This window comes from Coregonus lavaretus (assembly GCF_964263955.1).
Source record: "Coregonus lavaretus genome assembly, chromosome: 20".
NCBI lineage: Eukaryota > Metazoa > Chordata > Actinopteri > Salmoniformes > Salmonidae > Coregonus > Coregonus lavaretus.
Genome location: NC_140007.1, coordinates 10809603 through 10826663, shown reverse-complemented (window position 1 = coordinate 10826663; position 17061 = coordinate 10809603). Strand labels below are relative to the sequence as shown.

The 17061-nt window shown below is 43.1% G+C and overlaps 1 protein-coding gene across 1 annotated transcript; it reads left to right on the top strand.

The window, feature by feature from the left end:
* The first annotated feature begins 3167 nt into the window (after nt 1-3167).
* On the top strand, nt 3168-9798 carry LOC311148080 (PRELI domain containing protein 3B-like). The gene is made up of 6 exons (XM_084184986.1): nt 3168-3280; nt 4913-5081; nt 5651-5740; nt 7358-7428; nt 7547-7649; nt 7775-9798. The coding sequence occupies exons 1-6, from the start codon at nt 3249-3251 to the stop codon at nt 7889-7891; spliced, it is 582 nt and encodes a 193-aa protein (XP_084041112.1). The 5' UTR covers nt 3168-3248; the 3' UTR covers nt 7892-9798.
* Nucleotides 9799-17061: the final 7263 nt, after the last annotated feature.

The window sequence follows — 17061 nt, the reverse complement described above, 5'->3', positions numbered from 1 at the left end:
CGTGACATTATGTACTTTCGAGGAAAATAGGCAGGTTTCTCGGAACCAGGGAGGGACAGAGAGCTGAGTGAGCAGGTGATGGCTCGGGTGGATATGAGAGGGGATGTGGATAGTATGAATGACTGGGTGAGAACCGCATTAGTGGGGGCAGCTACTGAGGCTATACCTAAGAGTTCAGGGAGGAGGAGGAGGAGGAGGAGGGGGAGGAAAGCAGTCCCATGGTGGACGGAGGAATGTGGGGCAATGGTGAGGAGTAGGAACAGGGCATTTAGAGTACTGAAAAGGACACATAACTTCCGACATCTGATTCAGTATAAGCAAGCCCAGGCCCTGGTGAGGAGAACTATCCGTCAGGCAAAGAGGTCATATTGGTGTCGGTTCTGTGACACCTTTGGAAGGGCGACACCTGTGGGAGAAGTGTTGGGGATGATTAAGAGGATGAGTGGGGTCAGAAGGGAGTGGGATTATCCAGTGTTGACGAGTGGGGATGATGTGGCAGTAACAGATGAAGAGAAGGCAGAGATGATGGCTAAAGCATTTGTCCAAGTGCATAGCTCTGCACATTTGTCAGAGGAGGGGCAGAGGGGGAGAGAGAACACAAGAGAGGAGCATCCTGGAATTCTGGATAGGAGGGAGGATGTAAATGATGGGTTGAATGCACCATTTACCAGGGCAGAGGTGAAAAGAGCAATAGGTAAGGCTGGGTTAACTTCACCTGGGGAAGATGAGGTGTGCTGTGTTATGTTGTCCCATCTTAGTGATGAGGCACTGGATAAGGTATTGGTGTTGTACAACAGTGTGGGAGGAGGGGAAACTACCAGGCAGTTGGAAGGAGGCAATAGTGGTACCAATCCGGAAGCCCGGGAAGGACCCACGATGCCAACAAGCTATCGGCCAATAGCTTTAACATCACATGTATGTAATATTATGGAACGTATGATTACGGAGAGGCTAACTTCCTTCCTGGAGAGCAGAGGGCTAGTATCGCCACATCAGAGTGGGTTCAGGAAAAGGTAGGGTAACTATGGATCCAGTGCTCTGCTTAGAAGCAGAGGTCAAGAAGGCTCAGGTGAACAAGGAGACTGTTGTAGCTGTCTTTTTTGATGTGGAGAAGGCGTATGATATGATCTGGAAGGAGGGATTGTTAATCAAGCTTGATATTATGGGGGTAGGAGGAAGAACGTACAACTGGATTAAGGATTTCCTGTTTGGAAGGTCTATCCAGGTGAGGGTGGGGAAGTCTTTATCAGGCAGCTACCTGGTGATAATGGTACACCACAGGGGAGCGTGATTAGTCCTCTGTTGTTCTCAATCATGATCAATGATGTTTACTCTCAAGTACAGCCGGATATAGGGAGGTCATTATTTGCAGATGATGGGCCTTATGGAAGAGGGGAAGAAATGTGCCATACATAGTCAGGAAGGTACAGGAAGCAATTGATGAGGTAGAGTGGTGGGCATTAATGTGGGGATTCAGGTTCTCTGTAGAGAAAACTCAAACAGTGTTCTTTACCAGGAGGAAGGTGGGAGATGAGGTATGCTTGAGGTTATATGGGAGAAACTTGGAAAGGGTGGGGGCCTTCAGGTTCCTTGGGGTATACTTTGACACTAGACTGACCTGGGCAGAACACATTGAGAGAGTGGTGGGAAAGTGTAAGATGTGATGCGCTGTCTGACGGGGAAGGAGTGGGGGGCTGGGCGTTCCTCATTGAAGACCATGTATGTTGCATTGATCCGATCTGTAGTAGACCTCATTGGAAAGACTAGAGGTCATACAGGGGCAAGGACTCAGAATATGTAGTGGGGCATTTCGGACTTCCCCAGTGGCTGCATTACAGGTGGAGATGGGGGATATGCCATTGCAGATTAGGAGACAGCAGCTGGCAATGAATTATTGGGTCAACCTACAAGGACATGGGGTGTCTCATCCTGCGAAAGGGATTTTACAGGCATGCTGGAAACATGAGCAAAGACAGAACACAAGCTTTGGGTGGTTGGGTAATACCCAGGCGAAGGAGATGGGACTGTATGGAAGGGAGTTTAGTCCAACGGTAGCCATTTCTGTAAATCCACCATCGCTACTCCCGCCTCCAGTAGTTGATCTAGAAGTGTTGGAGAGACTACAGAAAGATAGGGAGAGTGTTGATCCATCTGATTTGTTTAAGAGACGTCTGGATACTGTGTATCAGGATTTTGTGACCATTTATACAGATGGTTCAAAAGATCCAAGGACAGGACATACTGGGTCAGCATTTGTAGTGCAGGAATGTGGGGTGGAAGTCAGGAAACGTATTACAGATCATCTGGCTGTATATACGGAGGAGCTGATGGCCATACTGTTGGCCTTGCAGTGGGTGGAGGAAGTCAAACAAGACAGAGTAGTTATTTGCTCTAATTCATGTGCAGTGTTAATGAGTCTCCAGTCCTTTAGCTCACGTAGCAGACAAGACCTGCTTTATGAGGTGCTACAAACCCATGGCATGATTAAAAAGATGGGTATACAGATACGATTTACTTGGGTCCCAGCCCATGTGGAGGGGAACGAGGCAGTAGATGTACTGGCTAAACAAGCACTTAGTAGTGGGGATGTTGACGTTGAAGTTTCAATGAGCAAGGCAGAGGCAAAAATACTGATATATACAGTGTTGGTGCAGAGATGGCAGGAGCAGTGGAATAGAGATAATAAGGGAAGGCATTTATTTCAAGTACAGAGGAAAGTCGGGGAGGGGAGGACGGCAGGAAGGGACAGAAGAGAGGAGGCTATTTTTACAAGATTAAGGGTGGGACACAGCCAGTTGAATAAGACATTAAATGTGATAGGCATGCATCCAACAGGAAAGTGTGATTATTGTCAGGAAACCGTGGAGCATGTATTGCTACAGTGTGGGCAGTATCAGAGGGAAAGAGAGCGGATTAGATCTAGTATGAAGGAGAAGGAGATACAGGAAATTAGTTTAAATAGTATATTGAGTAGAACGTCATTAGATATAGTGTCAAATATTTTGTTATCTTTTTTAAGACCAACGGGGCTGGCAGGTAGGATTTAGTTTATCCCTGTCTCTGGCCCACACTCCAGTACAGTAGGTGACGGTAATGCACCATAACGTTGGATGCCAACCGCCGATAAACCCCACTGAAGAAGAAGAATCACATAATTTTGAACTAGTGGGTCAACGTAGTTTCCTTCACAGCTGAGGTCAAGCTGTCATAAGTCGCCGACTCGCAAGCCCGACAAAACGGTCTAAAACATGAAGATCTGGACCTCCGAACACATATTCAAGTGAGTAATTTATTAATTTAATTAACAATGATTTAGAAAGTGTTCATTTTAAATACGCTTGATATTGCGTTATATAGCTGGCTTATTTAAGTTTGTAGCTAGCTAGCAGCCACCGTTAGCTCTTTGACTTTAGCCAGCTAGCCTGCTGCCATTACAAGTCAATGAGTGTTAGTTAGAGCAGCTAACGTTATAGCTAGCAAGCAACACATCAAACTCTGTCCATTGCTGTAGCTAACTATTGTTGAAATCGATGGCTTCTACGAATGGCTATCGAGAAAACAGCTAGCCTTAATTGTACCATTAACGCTACTGAACAGGATTTTTAACTAACCAGACGAATAATACTAGCTAGTTAGCTAACGCTGCAAGTTAGCAACATTACAAGTAACTAACTAACTATGTCAATGCATTCCAGCCGAAGTATCCAGTGGTCGAACTTGCTAACTGTCAGAATGTCACGGGATTTGGGTGATTGGCCTGTACTTGTGTAAAGTCATACGAATTCATTATGTTCTCGTAACCTGCTATGAAAAAGTCAGCTACGACCGGAAGTGAATCGAAATGTCGTTAAAGGTGTGTTTCTCATTACGTAACAGTCACTGATGTATAATGAGAACAGCAACAATCCAAGCCAACATGGAAGGAAAGCTAAAACATGGCAACAGTAAACATGTCGTACCCCGCAAGTGATGTAGCCCTTGGGCCAATTGAGATATAGTGTGATATAGCCCCGTGTAGCTCAGTTGGTAGAGCATGGCGTTTGCAACGCCAGGGTTGTGGGTTCGATTCCCACGGGGGGCAGTATGAAAAATGTATGCACTCACTAACTGCAAGTCGCTCTGGATAAGAGCGTCTGCTAAATGACTAAAATGTAAAATTTAAATTAATTACTAGCTCCCACCAATCGGTGTAATTGTGTATTTGCCGGATCTCTGGCTAGACGCATCGTTCACCCAAGTTTCCTAAATTGTCCCAGTGCTGTCTGAAAACGCAGAGACCAGGCTTTGTTGAATTCAGCTCCGACTACATCGATTCGCCCAAGGTCAATACTTCAAAAAAATTGAAATTATTTAAGGCTTACCTTGTACATATGTTTGTCCTCTCTAGTTGCATGTCTTTCTTTGATTGCTGAAATCCATACTTTTTAAAATAAACATTCATCAAATACAACCACTGACTGTCATCATTGCTGTTGCTCTAAGATGGCAACTCAGCGCAAATGTGCATGTGCCAATTGAATCTCAACAAGGAAACAGTCAATGGTTGTATTTGGTTAACGTTTATTGATAAAGTATGGATTTCAGCAAAGAAAGGCACGCAACTACAGAGGACAAACATGGGTACAAGGTTAACGGTTCATTTTTTTATTTGTCTTTTTGGAAGTATTGACCTTGGGCTAATCAATCTAGTCAGAACTGAATTCCCCAAAGCCTGGTCTCTGCTCCACTCCATTGTTGGAGTTCATCAGTAACTTCCTTCACCGTGCAGTTTAGTCAGATAAAAAATGTCAGGACAGGTTTTCAAATGAGTTCATTTTGGTGCATGCCAGGATGTCCGCATGATAACATTATGATATGCACACATTATGATAGTATTACAGTAATATTGATTTCCTGTGTTGTCCCCCCACAGCCACCCATGGGAGACGGTGACCAAGGCGGCAATGCAGAAGTACCCCAACCCGATGAACCCTGGCGTGGTAGGGGTGGATGTGTTGAACAGACACGTGGACACACAGGGCCGGCTATACAGCAACAGACTGCTCAGCACAGAATGGGGACTTCCCTCCTTGGCCAAGACTGTAAGTCCTCAGCACACTGGATGCCTGTCTCCAATATTGCCACTGATACGATTCTCCTGAAAAGTGCATTGCAGGTCACCAGTCCCAATGCAGATACATTGTCTTTTAACTGCTGTAGATATCGATGTACTTTACTTTGCTGCACACACAACAATCCAAATCCATTGCATTTATCAGAAGTTGACTGTACAAATGTTGACAAATTCAATCAGAGCAGTTAGGTTTAGTTCAGGGGCTAAGTCGGTATGTGTAGGCTTGCTGTTAGACTAGCCAAAATATTGAATGATGCTCATTCTGGGGAAGTGGGTAATGCTCAGAACAGTTCGCTATCTTTACAGCTCTGTGGTAATTACATGATTGGGCACTGCCATGACCTCAGCTCTGCTACTTTACTGAAGGCTGTCTCAGCTAGAAGGCCCACTGGTGTTGTGTAATCAAGACAGCATGAAGTTGTTGGGTATATGTTTCTCAAACCTTGAAACTTGTAAGTCAACATATCTGAGGATGTATTGTTTTGTCAGTGATGTCAAACATATCACTGACAGTGATGTCATTGTCTTTTATCCCAGCTCATTGGTATAACACGAACAAACACATACATCCAGGAACATTCGGTGGTGGACCCCAAGAAAAAAACCTTTGAGCTGCAATCTACAAATGTGAGTTCACCCGTGTTGTCGGATGTATACTGAACAAAAATATAAACGCAACATGCAACAATTCCAAAGATTTTACTGAGTTACAGTTGATATAAGGAAATCAGTCAATTGAAATAAAATCATTAGGCCTTAATCTATGGATTTCACATGACTGGGAATACAGATATGCATCTGTTGGTCACATATATCTTTAAAAAAGGTAGGGGCATGGATCAGAAAACCAGTCCGTATCTGGTGTTTCCACCATTTGCCTCATGCAGCGCAACACATCTCCTTCGCATAAAGTTGATTAGACTGTTGATTGTGGCCTGTGTAGTCTTGTCCCACTCTTCAATGATTGTGCGAAGTTGCTGGATATTGGCAGGAACTTGAACACGCTGTTGTACATGTCGATCCAGAGCATCCCAAACATGCTCAATTGGTGACATGTCTGGTGAGTATGCAGGCCATGGAAGAACTGGGACATTTACAGCTTCCAGGAATTGTGTACAGATCCTTGCGACATTGGGCCGTGCATTATCATGCTGAAACATGAGGCGATGGCAGCGGATGAATGGCACGACAATAGGCCTCAGGATCTTCTCACGGTATCTCTGTGCATTCAAATTGCCATCGAATGATAAAATGCAATTGTGTTTGTTGTCCATCGCTTACGCCTACCCATACCATAACCCCACCGCCACCATGTGGCATTCTGTTCACAATGTTGATATCAGCAAACCACTCGCCCATACGACGCCATACACGCCGTCTGCCATCTGCCCGGTAGAGTTGAAATCGGGATTCATCCGTGAAGAGCACTTTTCTCCAGCATACCAGTGGCCATCGAAGGTGAGCATTTGCCCATTGAGGTCGGTTACGACGCCGAACTGCAGGCAGGTTAAGACCCTGGTGAGGACAACGATCATGCAGATGAGATTCCCTGATACGGTTTCTGACAGTTTGTGCAGAAATCCTTCGGTTGTGCAAATCCACAGTTTCATCAGCTGTCCGGGTGGCTGGTCTCAAGATGATTCCGCAGGTGAAGAAGCCAGATGTGGAGGTCCTAGGCTGGTGTGGTTACACATGGTCTGCGGTTGCGAGGCCGGTTGGACGTACTGCCAAATTCTCTAAAATGACATTGAGTGAAGCTGATGACAGAGAAATTTACATTCAATGATCTGGCATTCAATTCTCTGGCAACAGCTCTGGTGGACATTCCTGCAGTCAGCATGCCAATTGCACACTCCCTCAACTTGAGACATCTGTGGCATTGTGTTGTGTGACACAACTGATTTCAGACTGGCCTTTTATTGTCCCCAGCACAAGGTGCACCTGTGTAATGAAAATGCTGTTTAATCAGCTTCTTGATATGCAACACCTGTCAGGTGGATGGATGATATTGGCAAAGGGGAAATGCTCACTAACAGGGATGTAAACAAATTTGTGCAAAACATTTGAGAGAAATAAGCTTTTTGTGCCTATTGAACATTTCTGTGATCTTTTATTTCAGCTCATGGGACCAACACTTTACATGTTGCATTTATATCTTTGTAAAGTGTACATTTGTGAATAGTGTAGCTAACTCCACCTTTCAGCCCTATAAACTGACATTGATGCACTTTCCTCTGCTTTCAGATTTCATGTACTAACATAGTATCTGTGGACGAGAAGTTAACATACAGGCCGCATCCGCAGGATCCCGAAAAGTAAGTAATTTTTTGTTGTTGTTGATGGTTTGATTTAAAGGTTAAATACAGCAGAATTCATAAATAGGTTTTAGTTTCACAACTTTGTTTTTTTTCTTCTGTTTATCCTTATGTTTAGGACCATACTGACACAAGAGGCACTTATCTCTGTAAAAGGAATTAGTCTGAGCAGTTACCTAGAGGGGCTCATGGCCAAAACCATCTCAGCAAATGCAGGCAAAGTAAGTCCTCACTTTACACCTGCAGCCTGGATGGAATATTTGACTGGAAATAGTATGAGATAAAACAAGCTTATCCATGTATGGCCATGTTCAGCCCATCACTTCCCCATTTGTGTTGTGTTCAGGGACGAGAGGCGATGGAGTGGGTCATCAGGCGGTTAAACACTGAGATCGAGGAGCTGGCAGCAACGGCACAAGCCACAATCCGCATCCCCATGGCAGCCGCAGTCACAGAGAAATGATCACCCGCCATCTCAATGGACCTCAGACATTTCCCCTGAAAAGGGAGACCACCCCCCTAATCTTCCAGCACAGCCGCCTCCTGTATTGGCCCACTGTTTTTCTGTCACAAGAATGCATCCTTCCCTCAGCGGACTGCCCATACAAGCAGGGTGCACGCTGTTCGGTACACAGAGTGAAGCTGATGACAGCATGCAGCGTTCGTAACCAAGTGGGAGGTGGGAATTTACCAGTTGTGAGGTCTTAAATACATTTACATTTTAGTCATTTAGCAGACACTCTTATCCAGAGCGACTTACAGTTAGTGAATACATATTTATTTTTATTTTTCATACTGGCCCCCCGTGGGAATCGAACCCACAACCCTGGCGTTGCAAACGCCATGCTCTATCAACTGCGCTACATCCCTGCCGGCCATTCCCTCCCCTACCCTGGACGACGCTGGGCCAATTGTGCGCCGCCCATGAGTCTCCCGGTCGCGGCCGGCTGCGACAGAGCCTGGATTCGAACCAGGATCTCTAGCATTCACATGCTTTGAACTTGTTGAGAAAAGCCTATTGGCTAATGGCGAACAAGCTGCGTAAACCATAAACTAAAAGTACAGCTATCATGCTTGCAAACTAATTATAGTATTCAAAAAACATATTAATAGATAGCTTTTTATAAATGTTTTGTTGCATTTAACTGTCGTTATCGAGGTAATTTCCTTAGTAGGTGACGTCAGAAGTCTCCATGTGGGAGAAGTGGGAGCTCAGGATGATTGTTTCCCACACAGAGGGCTGTTCAAGTGGATTTTTGCCAGTCGTATGTGGCATATTCCAACTTCCCACTTGGTTATGAACGCGGCATTAAACAGGGTTGAACCGGGTTGCGATCGAGGCTCATGGGATTTGTGGTCTTCTAAAGTTTTGAATCACACCGTGCCTACAGGTCATCAGGTTTTTATTTATTCTCCTCCTGCCCTCTGTCATTCTACAGTGTGCTGTCTTAACAGGTTTCCACTCTGGCACTTGACGATTCAGTTGAACATCATTCTATGTTGCCTATGCCATCCATGTACTTACAACCATAAATAGGCTAGCAGTCATTTTCAGGGATCAATTAACTTACTGAAAAGAGAAACAAATATTATGTTTGTGGGTCTGTTTTATTTGTGGAGTGGTGTAAAGTTACTGTTACATATTCAATAATGAAAACGTGAATTGTAAGTACTTTAACTCGTTATTGCACTTATTATTATTATTATTACCAAGTAACAAAAGCACCACCATTTGTATTCGCAATGTTCAGAAGTGTGGATATGTTTGTTCAATTCTCCCAAATGGCTCTCTTAACAGTTACTACAGTATGTGATTATGAAAACATTTATACACTCTGGATAAGAGCGTCTGCTGAATGACTAACCTTATTAACAGTGGCCCTGTAGTGTTGGATGCAGTCAGTGAATGTTAAGTGGCCACAGGGGATATGTTCAGGATCATTGGACAGGAGTGACTGTTGGTTTTTAACACTGTGCCGTCTTGAACAACCGATTGTAAAAATGTCAACAAAGTATGAGTAAAACAAAGAATCACATTGCTAAATGTTGTACCCATTTGTGATCCTGAACCTACCAGGATTGTTTTCTGCCCGTCATTTGGTGTCATCTGACAGTATTTGTGTTTTAGAAGCTCTTCTCAATGGTGTAACCTACAGCAGTGGATCGCCTCACCAGTCTCCACCCGCCAGCAGTGACATTTGCTGTGTTCATAACCCCTTGTAAAGCCGTAAATACTTGTTGGATGCATTCACATTCTTTGAGGAACGCAGATTGGCTAATGGCCAACAAGCTGCATCAACCATAAACTAAAAGCTGTCATATAAACATGAGTGTTAAAAAAACCATATGAATAAATTGCTTTTTATGGTTTGTTGCATTTAATGCAGAAAATGCTGTTAGAGGTAATTTCCTTAGAAGGTGACGTCCGAGGTCAGCATGTGGGAGAAGGTGCTCGGGGATGACAGTTTCCCACTAGTAAATACCAGTTGTAGGGGCGTTCAAGTGGATTTTTCCCAGTCATATGTGGCAAATGCCACCTTCCCACTTGGTTATGAACGCAGCATTATTACCCCATAGAATCAGTTCTACAGATGCCTATTCAGGTACACTCCCCTTTAACAACCCAAACTCGCTTTAAAAACGATAGTTACTGTTGTCCCACTTGTGTCAGGGTTGCATTGATGTTGGGTGAATCTGGAGTGCCACCCAGACTATCAGTCTTGTTTCAGGAATGAAGTGTCATGCGTAGAACATTTGAAAACAATGGCTATATATGAGTACACATTCCGAGAATGTCAAACAACAGAAGTACTTAACATGGCCGAGCAGCCGCACACAAGCCTAAGATCACCAAGCACAATGCCAAGCGTTGGCTGGAGTGGTGTAAAGCTTGCCGCCATTGGACTCTGGAGCAGTGGAAACGCATTCTCTGGCATGATTAATCACGCTTCACCATCTGGCAGTCCGATGGACAAATCTGGGTTTGGCGGATGCCAACTGTAGAGCTTGGTGGAGGAGTAATAATGGTCTGGGGCTGTTTTTCATGGTTCGGGCTAGGCCCCTTAGTTCCAGTGAAGGGAAATCTTAATACTACAGCATACAATGACATTCTAGACGATTCTGTGCTTCCAACAATGTGGCAACAGTTTGGGGAAGGCCCTTTCCTGTTTCAGCATGACAATGCTACCGTGCACAAAGCTAGATCCATACAGAAATGGTTTGTCGAGGGCCTCCCGAGTGGCGCAGCGGTCTAAGGCACTGCATCACAGTGCTAGAGGCGTTACCACAGACCCGGGTTCATTCCCGGGCTGTGCCACAACTGGCCGTGGCCAGGAGTCCCATAGGACGGCACACAATTGGCCCAGCGTTGTCCGGGTTAGGGGAGGGTTTGGCCAGGGGGGCTTTACTTGGCTCAAGGAGTCTGCGCCCTAGCGACTGTCATTGTATGCTGTGGCAGGCCGGTTGCCTGCAGGCTGACCCCGGTCAACCGTTGAACGGTGTTTCCTTCGACACATTGGTGTGGCTGGCTTCCGGGATAAGCTGGTGGGTGTTAAGGAGCGCGGTTAGTTGGGTCATGTTTCGGAGGACGCATGACACTGCCTTCGCCTGTCCCGAGCGCGTTGGGGAGTTGCAGCGATGAGACAAGATCGAAATTGGGGAGAAAAAGCGGGGGTAAAAATAAACGAAAAAAGCTTTGTTGAGATCGGTGTGGAAGAACTTGACTGGCCTGCACAGAGCCCTAACCTCAACCCCATTGAACTCCTTTGGGATGAACTGGAACGTCGACTGCGAACCAAGCCTAATTTCCCAACCTTACTAATGCTCTTGTGGCTGAATGGAAGCAAGTCCCCGCAGCAATGTTCCAACGTCTAGTGGAAAGCCTTCCCAGAATAGTGTTATAGCAGCAAAGGGGGGACCAACTCCATATTAATGGCCATGATTTTGGAATGAGATTGAGATGTTCGACAAGAGGTGCCCACATACCTTTGGTATTGTGATGTATGTACTTGAACCGATTACTTTAAAATCACACACAGACAAAGTTATAAGGACAATTTAGTTGCTAAAGGCAGCCTGCAGTACTTTGGTCGGCCTTCAACTTGAGATACTCCTTGAGAGGGGGCAGCACTGAGCTAGCCTGCAACGTCACTTCCTAGAGTAGCTCAAACTGTGCATGCAATGTTTCCAACAATTCCTCCATGTAGCAAGATGGCGACATGCTGAAATGACATTTCCTGATCATCAAATGTGCCACTGAGCATTTTCATAGGAAACAATAGGGTGATGTCACCGATGACTTCTTCCATATCCAATAGGCATCCAGTGTTGTTGGATGGATGCTTGGACAGTCACTGTCTGTAATAGTTGAAAACACTTTATTTCAGATGCAGCAGGTTTAGCTACTTAGCTAGGCCTAATGTTTCATGTTGTTTTTTGGGCTGTTGTTTAAGACAGCCGCTAAGCTGAAACTCGGCTGTTATTGTTACAAACGCTATTATTTCAGATGTAGCAGTCGGGATAACTAGCATACTAACTAGATACAGTAACTCTGTGTTATGGCTAGTGTAGCTAGCTAGTTAGCATCTACCTTCAAATTATTTTTGAGTGTATTGCAGTTAATTGGTGACAATGACATGAACATATATTTAGCATGACATTCATGCAAGGTTTATAATATATTTACAACCCAAAAGTAATGTGAAATGCACTCATAACTTATGACATTAGCTTTATTTGGGCTAAGCTTCATTTTTAGACTGCAGGCTAACGAGACAGAGCATTGCATCATGGGAGACAAAATGCACCCAGGGAATCATAGTATGCTGTAGACGAGGGCAATACAGAAGCTTCAAAATAACAAAAACAAGGAATCGTGCAGTATGACTAACAAAAACCATAAAACATCCAAATGTATCAAATCTTACGGACTGCATATATACAAAAATCATAATAACTGGTTATAAAGTGGGGGAATTGTCCTTTAAATAGAACCATGAGGAAACCTGTAGGAAACGTTATGCTGTAGTACTGAAATTCCCACAGAAGTGCGTTGTTTCTTAACGTTCTTGGAACAATTTGAGAACATGACTCTAAATAGAACCATGAGGAAACCTGCAGGAAATGTTATGCTGTAGTACTGAAATTCCCACAGAAGAATGTTGTTTCTTAACATTCTCTGAACTATTTGATAACATTCCTAATGTCAAACCAGTTTGAGAACGTTCCTAGAGCATTGCCAAAATAGAAATGAAATGTAATCATTTTTGAACTTTTAGGAAGCGTTCTGTTAAAGTAAAGAAATGCCAAGAAAATAACGTATTTTTGTCAAATTCCTTAAATGTGCTGAAAATGTTCCAAAGCCAAACAACTATCCTGCACCATTCCGAGAAAGTTGTGGGAAGGTTGTATACAAAATAACCATAGGACAACCACACTCTCACCAAGTTCTAAGAAACATGGTTCTCAGAACATTATGTGCTAGCTGGGTTGTTCCTCTGAAATAGCACCACTTTCCTAAAATACCATGAACAACATTTTAGTTACAATAAAACTATATTCAGCAGATCACAAATAAATATAATTGTGTTATCATTGATTTGCATAAGAGACATACTGTATACAGTGCCTTTAGAAAGTATTCATACCCCTTGACTTATTCCACATTTTGTTGTGTTACAGCCTGAATTCAAAATGGATTAAATCAACAAGAAGAAATCTCACCCATCCACACACAATATCCCATAATGACAAAGTGAAATAATGTTTTTAGAAATTGAGCAAATGTATTGAAAATGAAATACAGAAATATCTCATCTACAGTGGGTTCCCAAATTACTGGCACCCCTGACTGGCAAGGCACAAATAATAGTTTAAAAAATATATACAATATAATTATAGAGAGAAACTCAAAATACCAACATGTGAGAAATACTGTACTATATTAATGCTCCAATGGAACCCACCAAAATCATTTATTGATTTAATTAAAAATCAATGTCCTCAAAATCAAGGTTTCACAATTAATGGCACCCTTAAAGATTATTGTAAATAACATCTACCAAAATTAAACCAGGAATTAAATTCCATGTATTTAAGTTTATCTAAGTCTTAAGGTTCTATATTTAGCCATTACATCACTTCCTGTTTCACTAGGGTATAAAAATGAGGTAACACACATGCAATATCCCTTTGTATCCAACACCATGAAGAAAACAAAAGAACTGGCAGTTCAAAAGAGACAGATGGTTGTAGACATTCATAAATCTGGTAATGGCTACAAGAAGATCCACAAACGATTGGATATACCACTGAGCACTGTCAGGGCAATTATCAAAAAATTAAAAAGATATGGAACAGTTGAAAACCTCACGGGTAGAGGACGCAAATGCATTTTGCCCCACAGGATAGGGAGGAGGATGGTGAGAGAAGCAACAACATCCGCAAGAATCACTGTGAAAGAATTGCAGGCCTTGGTTGCGTCTTGGGGTCACCAGGTTTCAAAAGGCACCACCAGACACCACCTCCACAACCACAGACTCTTTGGAAAAGTTGCCAGAAGAAAGCCCTTTCTGACCCCAAGACACAGACGCAAGTGCTTGGAGTTTGCCAAACGTCATTTAAATTATGACTGGAAGAAGGTGCTCTGGTCAGATGAGACCAAAATTGAATGTTTTGGTCAGATACAGCATCGGCATGTTTGGCGTCGAAACAGAGATGCATACAAGGAGAGGCACCTCATACCCACGGTGAAATATGGTGGTGGGTCAGTGATGTTTTGGGGCTGTTTTAATTCCAGAGGTCCAGGGGCACTGATTAAGATTGATGGAATAATGAATTCCACCAAGTATCAGGCAATTTTGGCTGACAATCTGGTTGCCTCTGCCAGAAGGCTGGGACTTGGCCGTAGGTGGACTTTCCAACAAGACAATGACCCAAAACATACCTCAAGATCCACACAGAAATGGTTCTGTGACAACAAAATCAATGTTCTGCCATGGCCATCTCAGTCGCCGGACCTCAATCCAATCGAAAATCTGTGGGCTGAGTTGAAGAGGGCAGTTGATAAGTGCAAACCCAATAATGTGAAGGATCTTGAAAGGATCTGCATAGAGGAATGGTCCAAAATCCCTCCAAATGTGTTCCTTAACCTTGTCAAACATTACAGGAGAAGACTCCATGCTGTTATCCTTGCCAGAGGTGGTACTAAATGTACTAAATGCCCATTATTCTTTTTTAAATGTTTCAAGCTCTGTCAAATTGGTTATTGATCATTACTAGACAACCATTTTCAGGTCTTGCCATAGATCTTCAAATAGATTTAAGTCAAAATTGTAACTTGGCCACTGAGGAACATTCACTGTGGTTCTTGGTAAGCAACACCAGTGTAGATTTTGCCTTGTGTTTTAGGTTATTGTCCTGCTGAAAGGTGAATTCATATCCCAGTGTCTGGTGGAAAGCAGACTAAACCAGGTTTTCCTCTATGATTTTGCCTGTGCTTAGCTCCATTCTGTTTATTTTTTATCCTGACAAACTCCCCAGTCCTTAACGATTACAAGCAAAGCATACCCATGATGCAGCTACCAATATGCTTGAAAATATAGAAGGTGGTACTCAGTAATGTGTTGTATTGGATTAGCCCCAAACATAGCACTTTGTATACAGGAGAAGAATGTAATTGCTTTGCCCCATTTTTTTGCAGTATTACTTTGGTGCCTTGTTGCAAACAGGATGCATGTTTTGGAATATTTTTATTCTGTACAGGCTTCCTTCTTTACACTCTGTCAATTAGGTTAGTATTGTGGAGTAATTATAATGTTGTTTATTCATCCTCAGTTTTTTCCTATCACAGCCATTAAACTCTGTAACTGTTTTGAAGTCACCATTGGCCCTAATGGTGAAATCCCTGAGCGGTATCCTTCCTCTCCGGCAACTGAGTTAGGAAGGACGCCTCTATCTTTGTAGTGACTGGGTGTATTGATACACCATCCAAAATGTAATTAATAACTTTACCATGCTCAAAGGGATATTCAAGGTTTGCTTTTTTATTTTTACCCATCTTGCAATAGGTTCCCTTCTTTGCGAGGCATTGGAAAACCTCCCTGGTCTTTGTGGTTGAATCTGTGTTTGAAATTCACTGCTCGACTGATGGACCTTACAGATAATAGCATGTGTGGGATACAGAGATGAGGTAGTCATTCAAAAATCATGTTTAACACTATTATTGCACACAGAGTACATGTAACTTATAATGTGACTTGTTAAGCACATATTTACTCCTGAACTTATTTAGGCTTGCCATAACAAAAGGGTTGAATACTTATTGACTCAAGACATTTCAGCTTTTCATATTTTTATTCATTTGTAAAAAAAAAGTTGATAAACATAATTCCACTTTGATATTATGGCTATTGTGTGTAAGCTAGCGACAAAAAACTATATTTAATCCATGTTAAATGCAGGCTGTAACACAACAAAATATGGAAAAAGTCAAGGGGTGTGAATACTTTCTGAAGGCACTGATGCATGTAAACTGCAATGAATAATTTACCTAAATTGATTCCTAGCTCTAGTCTAGATGGTTGTAGTTCTGATTTGGGACTCACACTGCGATTAAATTATGTGATATTTATACACTGAACATCTTCCTAATACTGAGTTGCACACCTTTTTGCCCTCAGAACAGCCAAGATGTCGAAAGCGTTCCACGGGGATGTTGGCCCATGTTGACTCCAATGGACTATTCTTGATACACACGGGAAACTGTTGAGCATGAAAAATCCAGCAGTACTGCAGTTCTTGACACACTAATACCGGTGCGCCTCGCAACTACTATCATACCCCATTCAAAGGCACTTAAATCTTCTGTCTTGCCCATTCACCATGAATGGCACACATACATAATCCATGTCTCAAGTGTCTCAAGGCTTAAAAATCATTGTTTAACCTGTCTAATCCCCTTCATCTACACTGATTGAAGTGGATTTAACAGGTGACATCAATAAAGGATCATAGCTTCACGTTTCATTGTAAAGTGAAACTGCTGAACATCTATCCGCTTTGGTGAGAGAAGAGGTACAGTGCATTCGGAAAGTATTCAGACCCCTTGACATTTTCCACATTTTGTTACGTTACAGCCTTATTCTAAAATGGATTTTTCTTCATCCATCTACACACAATACCCCATAATGACAATGTAGAAACTAGTTTTTAGAAATGTTTGCACATTTATTAAAAATATAAAACTGAAATATCACATTTACATAAGTATTCAGACCCTTTACTCAGTACTTTGTTGAAGCACCTTCGGCAGCGATTACAGCCTCAAGTCTTCTTGGGTATGACGCTACAAGCTTGGCACACCTGTATTTGGGGAGTTTCTCCCATTCTTCTCTGCAGATCGTCTCAAGCTCTGTCAGGTTGGATGGAGAGCATCGCTGGACAGCTATTTTCAGGTCTCTCCAGAGATGTTTGATCGGGTTCAAGTCCGGGCTCTGGCGGGGCCACTCAAGGATATTCAGAGACTTGTCCCAAAGCTACTCCTGTGTTGTCTTGGATGTGTCCTTAGGGTTGTTGTCCTGTTGGAAGGTGAACCTTCGCCACAGTCTGAGGACCTGAGCGCTCTGGAGCAGGTTT

Coding starts and splice junctions, on each gene's coding strand:
- LOC311148080 (XM_084184986.1), top strand. CDS start 3,249: ATGAAGATCTGGACCTCCGAACACATATTCAA. Junction 5,741..7,357: donor TTGAGCTGCAATCTACAAAT/GTGAGTTCACCC, acceptor CTCTGCTTTCAG/ATTTCATGTACTAACATAGT. Junction 7,650..7,774: donor TCTCAGCAAATGCAGGCAAA/GTAAGTCCTCAC, acceptor TGTTGTGTTCAG/GGACGAGAGGCGATGGAGTG.